Source organism: Lactuca sativa, chromosome 4 (genome assembly GCF_002870075.4).
Source record: "Lactuca sativa cultivar Salinas chromosome 4, Lsat_Salinas_v11, whole genome shotgun sequence".
NCBI classification, from domain to species: domain Eukaryota; kingdom Viridiplantae; phylum Streptophyta; class Magnoliopsida; order Asterales; family Asteraceae; genus Lactuca; species Lactuca sativa.
This window is the reverse complement of record NC_056626.2, coordinates 155784879-155797183: the sequence shown is the minus strand read 5'-3', so window position 1 is coordinate 155797183 and position 12305 is coordinate 155784879. Positions and strand designations below refer to the sequence as shown.

General features: G+C 36.7%; 1 protein-coding gene across 1 annotated transcript; it reads left to right on the top strand.

Moving 5' to 3' along the window:
- The first annotated feature begins 4250 nt into the window (after nt 1-4250).
- On the top strand, nt 4251-6931 carry LOC111907431 (F-box/kelch-repeat protein At1g51550). The gene is made up of 2 exons (XM_023903194.3): nt 4251-4836; nt 5566-6931. Exons 1-2 carry the CDS (start codon nt 4428-4430, stop codon nt 6474-6476), a joined length of 1320 nt encoding a protein of 439 aa, XP_023758962.1. The 5' UTR covers nt 4251-4427; the 3' UTR covers nt 6477-6931.
- The last annotated feature ends 5374 nt before the right edge of the window (nt 6932-12305 follow it).

The following is a 12305-nucleotide window of genomic DNA, read 5'->3' as shown; positions in this document are numbered from 1 at the left end:
AGATACACAAAGGTCAAGATATGAACTTTATACCTCCAATAACTTAGAAATGTGGAAAAGTTGTTGGATCCAAGCTTGTTCGTTGTTTCCTTACACCAAGATGAACTTCTTTCTTCTTCAAGTTTCACCAAAAGAAGACATTAACCTCAAGATCAAGCCACCAAGCTCATTTCCATGGAAGAGAGGCTAGGGTTCTAAATGAAGGGATGGAGGCTGAAGAAGATGGCCTAGAATGGGGATTAAGATGCTTAAATATGAGAGCAACCCTAAAAATACGTGTGCTTGGGCCTGAACATGGCCACGTCGTGGGCATCCTTGCACCATGTCGTGGCACAAAGTTTTCTTCAAAACTCCATCTTTAGTCATTGACAAAAAAAGATTAACCAATCTGGAACACAGGTGTTATAAATTCTCCCCACTTAAATTAGATTTCGTCCTCGAAATCCACTCTTACCACTTACTCTTAAACATCTTCTGAACCCCTTGTGGATTTTCCAAGCCCATTCCCCTTAACACGATTTGAAGCTACTATGAATTCCAAAAGTTGCAACAACCACACAAAGTCTTAGTCTAGTTTTATGATTCATGAACTATTATCCTAAGGGTTTAGATTCCTCATCGATCCCAATGTCTACATCAAGATCTAACAAATAAGGAATAAACAGGTAGGATCATATCAGAGATAGGGTTTGTTTGGTATACAAAGTATACTGTCTAGAAATCCCACTTTAAACACCTCACTAAATCCAACTTAGACGTCACTCTTGTAAGTAGATCAATCAGTACAATGACTTGGAATCACTGATAAATCTTATTTATATGTTAATAATAATGACTTATGACTATAAATATAAGTTACATTGAAGTAGAGTGTTGCTTTACTTACAAAGATTCTCCTGAATAAAAGTCCAAAAAGTTTGAAGTAAGGACTCCGACATATACTCTACTTAATGTCAGACTCTCAGATCCTCCAGAGCCTAGCTAGATACCCAAAATCTAGAGAACTTTAGGGCCAAATGTATAAGGTTTTAGAGGAATTGCGTCTGAAATGGTGTAAGGAAGAGTATGGGGTTGGCTGCTATTTATAGGATGGAATCTAGGGATGTGCGTCGCACACCATAGAGGCGCAAGGCATACTGTGGTGGCGTGGCTCCTTAGGGTTGCTAACACGTGTCCAAATCCAGGTGGGGCTGTGTGGTTGCTTATAGAACCCTCTAATATCCACGCGTAGTGTCGTGTGCATATATCGTTTTTCATATTTTTAAAATTGTGTATCTTCTTCATATGAGCTCTATTTTTTATGTTCTTAATATCCACACGTAGCTATCGATGAGATCTATAACTTTCATTTAGACTCCGTCAGCTAATTTTGACTTTTGCTTTTCACATAGGCTTAGATTGTTAACGCCCACATAAAATGGATAACTTTCTCATCCGACGTCCATTTTCGACAGACTTTATATTGTTGGACTCCTATTAACGAGATCTTCAATTCTCTTTTAAACCGTTGTGGATAAAAATTAACTGGTCTAAAATTTGATATCAGTGTTGCACACTACTGCGTTGAATCTAAGAAAAACCATAACTTCCTTTAATGAAGTCGGATTTTGACGTTTTCCATATGCACGCCTCTCGGTTTAATGACTACTGTGACTTTCGTTTAGATCACTTAGGCTAATAAGCGATCTATCTCTGATTCACTATTTTGTGACATCCGTAGCCATATCAAATTTAACGCGAAACTTCAACGTATTATAACTTATTTGTCCTAAGTCGGATCCGAACATTCCTTATATCTCTAGAATCCTTATTACCTATACTACAACTAGGTTAAGATTATTTTTCCTAAATAATTTTTTATTTTCGACGCGTATTTTAATCCTATTTATTTATTATTAAATACTTATATAATTTGCATAGAATATCGTATAAAACACATAAACACATAAATATATGAATATTCCTTTCTTATTTGTTCCTAAAATATTACAATAGTTGACCAAAGTGATTAAAGAATATGACTAATCTAGCAAGAAACGCGAATGTTACACAAGGGTTGAATCTATATGGACAAATTAAAGGTCAAACGCCTATTTTCACAAGGAACACAACTCTTGAGAATGAAGAAAGTTACAATGAAAGGGTTTTTTGTAAACTTAGTTTAACTAAATCAAGCAGAAGCATGCGATATAAACAATATGTAGAAATCAATTGAGTAATGAGTATGTTCTATTCATCCAAAATGTAAGTTAATCAATCAAAATAATTCACTAATCTAAGTTGGTGCTAAAAGGTATTAACAAGCTTTAATACCCCTGTTCACTTGTCTAATTTTTTTAGTTAAATCTAGTTATTCAAACCTAACCTTCCTAAGTCAACCTAAACAAGCTCTTAAATTGAATTGAGAAGTCGCATGAAGTTTTATGAAAGTAGTCCCAACAAAATTCATTTCTTCTAATAATCTCAAAAGTGTGAAAACATGTAATTTCAAGTTTAAAATGCAATTGAATTCAGACACACAACCAATTCATTTCTTGTTATTGGTTTCAATTCCTAAAACAATATTGGATTCCAAAAAATGAATAATTTTGCAATAACTAACATAATTCAAGTGACAAATATGAATCAACTGAAGTTCAAGAGTATAAATCAAACAAAATTAGAATTTACTAGTCTATGATTCATAACATCAATTTAACAGAATTAACTACATAAATATGAAGTACAAACAAGAAACCATAAATTATGATTTTGTCGATCATGACTAAAACGATATAACAAAGTATTGATTTACAATGTTTAAGGCGGTAAAATAACTTACAAATAGTGAAATAATCATTTCCAAGTGTTTTCACTAGGTTCCAATTGCTCAAAAAAAAATTTCAATATCATCAACAATCGAAAGAGAGCAAAAAATAATATAGTAACAAAATAAAATACGGCAAGAATCGTTCAAAAACAATCATTGGGGTTGACTTGACGAAGTTAACACATATAATAAACGTAACTTGCACGACTCACGGTTCTTGATCTACCATATCACATCTCATGGGTTATAACGTAAAAACTAATAATCTATGTATTTCGACATAACTTCCAACACGATCTTCACGTTTGCGTATCTAGTGACAACATTTTTCAAGATCATGAACATATTTGTAACCCCATAGACACTATGGAATCCTGTACCTATAAGCATAGAATATTTTTACCATAAATTTGTAAACTCAACACATCAATTTTCAAATTGGAAATGAATTAAGTTAAATTATGGGAGGGAAGATGCAACTAAAACCGTAACAATAAAGGTGGAAAGTGAAAACGAAATGAATGACCAATATGACATGAGAATCATCGACCAATTAAATGTATCGATCCATGACTAATTTCGTTGACAGCCCAACAAAAAATAGAAATCAAGAACATCCCCCAATTACCATGTAAGTAATATTATCACTTTTATACAAGATGTCCATGACATTGCTATTGTTATTAAGCAACAATGCATAATGAGCGGTACCTACACTATTGTTATTGAATAACAATACATAATGAGCGGTACCTGCCCACATTTTACCATCAAAATCTGATGATGTAACATCTATATAATGCATATATGATCCATTTAGATTGAGATTAGGGTTAATGCTTCCAACATTTTCATTCTAGAGGGTTAGGTGTGATTAAGTATTAATTTGAACAAAAACATGATGTGTTCTCCAATACGGTAAACAGATGACCAATTAGTTGGGGTTGAAGTTGTTAGTTTGAGGTATCGAGCCTTGACGAAGAGAAGAAATGTCTGATGTATCAAATAGTATATCTCCCGTAGAGCAATGAGTGATTATAAATCTGAAACGGATAATTTTGTCCATGGTGTAGGGTTGGGATGAGGTTCAAGGTGGGATCCGAGTTTTGTAGTGAAGGAGATGAACCGGGTGTCGTGGGTTGGGTAAGGCATTTTTATTTATTATAACATAAATATTAAAATAAAAGATAAAAAATACTTCAAAAAATTGAAAAACAATCACTTCAATTTGGACATGACCGACAATCAAACTAGGCTAAATGAGTGAACTCGGCAATTTTAAAACTCGTTGTATTGTAGAAAAAAAAATGTACCATTTTTGGAATTTTTATTTAATAATTTGTTTAAATTTTGCAAATTTGAGTTTATTATTTGAATTTTGAAAGATGGTGGTAAGATATAAAATTTTTGAAAGATGGTTGTTAATGGAGGCGCCTGTTAAGCAGAAGCTAACAAAAGCGGGGACAAAATCTGAAAACGACGGAGAAAATGGATGGAACCCACCCACACCGCACCGCACCCACTCGTAACCTAAACAATCAAAATTCTTACACTTGAAGCCCTAATTATCAACTTCAGTTCACTTGATCGGAAGGAAGCAATAACATCTCAATCATCCATGGCTGATGATGCCGCAAGCACCAGCACCATTACTAGTAGAATCAACACCTCCATAACCGACATATCACATGACCATCTCTTCTCCATCCTTCTGCTCCTACCTCTGGAATCCATCCTGTCGTTTGCCATGACCTGTAAGAAAACTACTCGCCTAACTCAATCCCATACTCTCTGGAAATCCATCTGCACCAGGGATTGGGGTCACTCCACCGTCGATGCCCTCGTCAATTCTTCCTCATCTCCTCTTTCTATCGACTGGAAGAGACTCTATCAGCGTCTCCGTAACCTTGATCGGGTCGCCTGCTATACGCTCACAGATTCGGAGACTTCCCCTGGTCCTAGAGCTTCTCATTCTCTCAATTTTTTCTCCGGATGTCTCGTTCTCTTCGGTGGCGGATCCGAAGGAGGTCAGTTACTCTTCTTTCTCCCTGTTTTCCCAATTATCTGATGATCATCTTTTTTTAGATGGATCTTAGTGAAGATAAGGATCGTAATGCCGGTAAGAACAACGTGGCAAAATCTATCTTCTAAAGCTATAAATTTGACCCAAGTTTTCTATATTGAGTGAACAGTGTTTTTTGGAAATCAGAGTAGCCCAAAATTAAATTTGGCTTTTAGATATGAACAGGAACATATTGAAACAAATCTCTAGACATAAAAAAGATGTCTAATGGTGAAAAGCTCATTCTATCAGTATCAATGGCAGATTTGGATTCACATAACTAGTCAATGGCAGTCGCGATTGCCAGCTGGTTGAACACAAGTTCCATTCCTTCTTTTTAATTCTAGGCAATCGTTCTCTACTTCCAGATCATACTCCAAGATCGATAGTTGAATGCTAGTAGGTATCAAGATCAGGGTATCATTTCACTTCCTCTTCAAATGGATCATAATCCTTGTCCAATACTTCAATTATTCTCCTTTCCTTACAATCTCCTAGACTTCCACACCTTTAAACATGCTTTATCTTCAAACATCTATATGATGATCTCATAAGAATCTATTATACTCTGTATTGTTAAGCTCATTGAGAATGAATTACTCTTTCCATGTATATTCTCTGTTCCTATCTTTTAAAAGCTAGTAATCACAATTCACACATTGAAAAATTCTTCCTTTTGTTGTTGTTGTTCTAGGACGCCATCTTGATGACACATGGGTAGCCTACATAGGAAACAGCTTTAGAAGAAAGATGAACTGGCAAAGAGTAATATCAGAAGGCCCAAGTGGGCGATTTGGTCATTCATGTGTTGTTATAGGCAATTGTCTTGTCCTCTTTGGAGGCATCAACGATAGTGGAATCCGTCAAAACGATACATGGATGGCTCAAGTAGAAACCACCACTGGTGCATTATCATGGAGACTACTCGATGTTGGCCCAATCACACCTCCAACAAGAGGAGCCCATGCCTGTTGTCTGATCGATAACAGAAGAATGCTCATCCATGGAGGAATCGGGTTATCTGGAATGAGATTAGGTGACACATGGGTGTTAGATTTATCTGAGAATCTCTGTTTTGGGACATGGCATGAAACAGTGAGTCACCACGACCCTGTTCCCTCACCTCGATCAGGACACACATTGACTTACATTGGAGGAAGTAGGAGTGTTTTGTTTGGAGGTAGAGGGATTGGTTATGAAGTGCTTAATGATGTATGGTATTTTGATTCGTCTGAAGGGCATCTAAAATGGGTACCAATAGTCTTTGAGCTGAGAAGCATCCCTAATGGGCTTTCACTTCCTAGAGTTGGACACTCAGCTACTTTGATTTTAGGAGGGAGGATTCTTATCTATGGAGGTGAAGATTCTTACAGACACAGGAAGAATGACTTTTGGTTGTTGGACATAAGTCAGGGGTGTATGTGGAAGAGGCTAAAATCTGAAGGGTATCAGCCGAAAAACAGGTCATTTCATCGAGCTTGTGCAGATGAATCTGGGCGTTATTTGTATGTTTTTGGTGGAATGGTGGATGGGATTCTTCAGCCTGCTGAACCTTCTGGACTTAGGTTTGATGGTGAACTTTTTGTGGTAGAACTTGTATTGTAAAATGTAAATATTATTGTATAAGTCAAAGAGGAGTTTGTAAATTGAAAGTAAGTTGTATTGAATTAAATTTGAAGGAGGCGTAGGGCATGCACATCACTAGAGCCAAAAATGTTACCATATATATGCATATGCATATGCATATGCTGATTGCTTATAAGGAAGCAACCACAAGTGGGGGGTGGGGTACCTGTGGCTCTATAGACTATAGGTGGTCCTATGTCTGTTTTACCTTCTACATCCTTCCTATCCACACTCTCTTTTGCCTAGAAAAATATCAAGGGACATTTCTGCTTCAAAGTTGTAAACAATTTGTGGTCCTGAAATCAAGGTATGGCCTTTTTTTGTCTCCATCCATATGGTTTACTTGAAGATCTATTCTTGGATGTGTAAAACATGAATGCTATGTAGATTGTAGAGTAACGTTTTGTATTCATTAATCCAAGTATTTGATCGTATCTATGTCTCGAATCCATGTTTATGTTTATTGTGTCATCAAGCTTTTGTGTTTATTTGTTAATACAAATCAAATTGGTTCTATGGATTTTATGTTATGGCATCCATATTTGATTAGTTTTTAACATAAACATGAAAATAGGGTCGATTATCACTTTTGTTTGTTATCGATCGTGTAAGGATTAATAGTTGGGACCACAAACAATGATATGGTTCTAACATTCTGCTTCATAGATCTAAGCATCTCTTGACTAGAGAAGTCATGTATGTGTCAAATGATTACGTAAGTCCAACATGGTTATGAATGTGATATAAATAATTTTATGGTAATGTAAAACACTTTCACATGGTTATAAATGATGCACTTTGTCCTTCCTTGCAATAATTATCACCAACTTAAATAGTCATCATAATTACACAATAAAACGTAATGACATTACATTATGCTATTTCAGAAGGCCATTCACAAAACATGTTCAAGGAATATTTTGGGAGATAACTTTTCGCCATTGGTGCTTTTGTATGCTATCAAGATGAAGCTCATGAGTGTGAAAACTAATATTATTCGAGAAACTAATATGGCATACATTGTTATCATAATATAATTTGAGTGGCACTAAGAGAATTAACCACCTTGAGGACACCATTAAGATTTTTCAATAACATAACATGACACATGAAATGGTAATATGCCGCGTATTCCTCCATCATTGTCGAAGTAGTAGTGAGTTATTATTTACGATTCCATCATGATATTGACCTTTTTTATAGCATGAATATGTACCTAAAATTGATTTCTTGTCATCTATGCATTTTGTAAAGTCAAAGCCGGAATCAAAATAACTCACAATTTCAAGGACATTAGTCAAAATATACTTTGTCGTCCCTTGTAAGTAATGTAACACATTCTTGGCCGACTTTTAGTGGTCTAAGTCAAGATTTGATTTGTATTGTCACAATCATGTCGGATATATAAGTAATCTTATGCATAAATACATGACCTAAATGAGACTCCCAGCCATTAAATCATATGAGATGAGATTCATTTGATCAAGTTCTACTCAAGAAATTTGGGCACCATAGGAGAACATAGGAGAGCAGTTTTGGATGTTGTACTTATTGAGAACTAGTTCAATATAAACTATATATGACAAGCCTTACATTTTAAGAGTTCGGTTTCATCGTATTCAACGTAAGTATCAATCTATGTAACTAGTTTAACAATTATGGTTAGTCTAATGGGGTTATATGTAAATACATCCCTTATATGTATATTTCCCTTATCACATTTAGTGATATGAAATTATCATTTTCTCAATTGTGATTGTTATGGTATCATAGCCTAAGTGCTTGTAACCCTAATGACGTCCTCATTTAGAGACAACCTCTAGCAACTATTCCGAGTCGATCTCCGACGACGATCATCCCTTAACTATCAATCATGGCTCTAATTCTCACAACATTCACATCAACAGAAATTTCTAACTCTCATTATTGTGGGCGTTTCTTCTCAATCAAGATAACTTCCAATTCTAGAAAACAATGGTGGAATCCTTCTTCTAAACATATAAACTTATTGGCTAACTTATGGAACAATTACATGCTCTCTTTCAACCTCTGCCAACGCAGACAACACTCAGGTACCAAATCTAAATTTTGCAATATGGAACGAAAATGATGCTTATGTGAAGATGGTTATTCTCTCTTCCAACTTTGAACAATCATATGACTTTTTTTATGGAAAATGCACATCCCACAAAATATGGGATGTCTTGCGTCATGTTTATGAACCATCTAGCCTCTCCCGAGAACTCACACTAAAAACCAATCGCCTAAAACTTGAAATTGGTAGTGATGAACCTGTCATGACATACCTATAATGCGCTAAAGACTATGCCAATTCACTAGCCTCCATTGGTGTACCGGTTCGTCCCTAAGACTTGGTTCTCATAATTTTAGTCGGTCTATCCACATGTACATAATTTAACAACCTAGTTACAACTCTAACAACACGTGGTACTGATGTTCACATTGATGATCTACAATCTCTTCTTTTGATCACGAGTGCATATATGGGAGATTAAAACCCAACATTGTCCGAGTGTACAATGTACAAACCAATCAACATTCACAAGTAGGCTTACTAACTAGCCAAACAAATATTGGCAACCTTGTTGCTCAAGCTCATGCGTTAGGTTTGAGCATCATCCCAACTGGAACGATTCAAGCTCAAGCCCTTAGAACAATCAAAGTGGGATTCACGACACTTGTGGTGGTCGCGAAAGAAACAATAATCGTGGTGGCAATCATGGTGGTACTACGACCAATCGCAGTTGTGGACCAGACTTTAGCAGGGCATCAACACAAAACACTGTCTATGGCCATTGTCCTAAATGTGACATTCATCACAATGTCCAAATCACCACAATAACAACAACCATCCATAGCTTTGATACTATTAAGAACTTCATATATATATATATATATATATATATATATATATATATATATATATATAAACAAACTTCGGTGAACTCACAAAACTTTTGAAAAACATAAATCAAAAGAACACAATATTTAACGTAGTTCGGTCAAGGTGACCTACGTTCATGGACGAACGAGAGAGAGAGAGAGAGAGGATTTTATTAACCTTTTGGAACTATTACAAGCACTCAAAATTGTATCTCACTTTGAGCTCTCATAGAAATCTAGCAATTTACAACGATGGGGATATGGGCCTATTTATACTTGAAGGACCAGACCTAAAACCCTATGGGCCAAGCCCATTGGCACATGAATGGTGACAACCAATCATATTCCACCATGCATTCTTCTAGAACATTTTTCCATATCATACAACCTATGAGCATCAGCAACACACATGATGGACCACCTTGACCATAGTGGAGCATCATGATGCACAGGTGACACATCATGAACACTAATGGTCCAACATCCATCATGGTGTCACAAAAAGGTGTATTTATTAAGCATGATCATCTTCTAAGCATAAGTGGCTCAACATGGTACATCAAAGGAATCAAGATGGCACTTCATGTACCAAGATGGTCCATGATGGCACAACATTTCCTCCATGGCGCAACTTCCCTTCTTGATGGAGCAACAACATTTCCTTGGCTCAACATCACCTTGACACAACTTCAGACATGATGGTGCATCATGCTATCATTTGGCGCAACATCCCCAAGGACGGTGCAACTTCTTTCTACATGGCACAACATGATGTTCCATGTTACTCCCTGTTGCTCCAAGTGCTCCATGTTGCTCCAAGCCACTCCAAGTTGCTCTAAACCCCCTTTTGAAGATTCGTTCCTTTGACACATGATCCGTTCCTTTATCACATGATCCAAAGCCATCTCAGATGATCCATTCCTTTGTTACATGCTCCATGAACCTCAAGTGCTCCATTGTGTTCTAAGTGCTCCATGTTGGACAAGACTCCATACCCCAAAAATCTCCCACTTGAAGGCTTAAACAACTTCATATGCCATTCAAATTTCACCATTCCTCAAAGTACTCCCTCTCCCCTCTCTCTCTCTCTCTCTGACAAGCCCTTATTTTTAAACTTCTGAAAGGCCAGTTGAAGCCATGCAAAGCTTCAACTTCTCATTGGTAACCACCTTGGTGAACATATCGGTTAAATTCTTTGTTCCAAAGATTTTCTTTAAGTTTAGCGTTCTTTCATTATTTAACTCTTGAAGAAATGGTACATCATCTTAATGTGTTTCGTTCTGTTGTGAAACACTTGATTCTTTGCTAAGTGAATTGCACTTTGGTTGTCACAATTTAGTACACAACCCTCTTGTTGAATTCTAATTTCTGACAAGAAACTCTTCAACCATATGAGCTCTTTGGCAGCTTCTGCAAGTGCCTTGTATTCTGCTTCTATGGTTGAAAGAGCAATACTCTTTTGTAACCTTGACATCCAGCTGATTTATGTACCTCCAACTGTGAACACATAACTCGTTGTGCTTTCTCCTAATTCTGCACATCCACCTAAGTCTGCATCAGCGAACCCTTATAAGACTACTCCTTTTATTCTTAAACATAAGGAAAACACAATTGTTCCTTTTAAGTAGCGTAGCAACAATTTGACTCCTTCTTAATGTTGTTTTCCTGGATTTGACATGAACCTGCTCACAACTACCACTACATGAGTAATGTCAGGTCTGGTGCAAACCATTGCATACATTAAACTACCAACTGCAGATGCGTAGAGAACTTTAGCCATGTATTCTCTATCTTCTTCTGTTTTTGGGGATTGCTTCTCGGTGAGTCTTAATTAAATCCCCAATGGTGTACTTCTGGCTTTTGCATCTGCCATGCTGAACTTTTCTAAAACTTTCTTGATGTACTTGGCTTGTGAAAGTTTTAGTGTACTGGTAATTCTGTCCCTGGCTATGCTCATGCCCAATATTTGTTTAGCAGCCCCTAAGTCCTTCATCATGAACTCACTGGCCAACTGCTTCTTTAGCTTGTTGATCTCCTGCATGTCAGATCCATCAATCAACATATAACAATAGGATGATATAAGAGGACTTGAATTTTTTCAAATAACATCAGTGATCCATCTCACATCTATTATACCCATTCCTCTGCATGAAGCTATCAAACTTCAAGTACCACTACCTTGGAGCCTGCTTCAAACCGTACAAACTTTTCTTTAGTTTGCGCACCATATTTTCCTTGACAACTGTGTGAAAACCTTTTGGTTATGCCATGTAGATGTCTTCTTCAAGGTCACCATGGAGAAAAGCTGTTTTCACATCTAGTTGCTTTAGATGGCGATCTTCAGAGGCCATAATTCCCAAAACCATTTTGATTGTAGTCATCTTCACAACTGGAGAAAAGATCTCATTATAATCAATCCCTATCTTCTGTTGTAACGCCTTGACTACCAACCTTGCCTTATATCTCTTGGTGACATCTATTTCATCCTTAACCCGAAACATCTACTTTTTTTCAGTGCTTTCTTCCCTGATGGGAGCTTGACCAAGGACCAAGTGTGATTATTGTCAAGTGAGATCTTCTTTCGTAGCCTTCTTCCACTGTATGGATTCTTTCATCCTCAAGGCTTCTGGATAAGACTCAGGTTCGCCATTCTCTGTCAGTAACAAGTGTGTTGAAGGAGAATACCTAACTGGAGGCCTTCATACTCTAGTGGATTTGCGGATGGTAGGAGTTTCAGTTTATACACCTTTATTTTCTGAACTAATATCATCCATGCTCCTACTATCTCCGGTTTCATTAGAGCTCTCACTGTTTCCTGAACTTTCGCCTATCTCTAGAGTACTAACAAGTTTTATAATGCCATCTTCTGAAGTTTCTTCTAACTCAACTTGTTCTTCCTTTTTT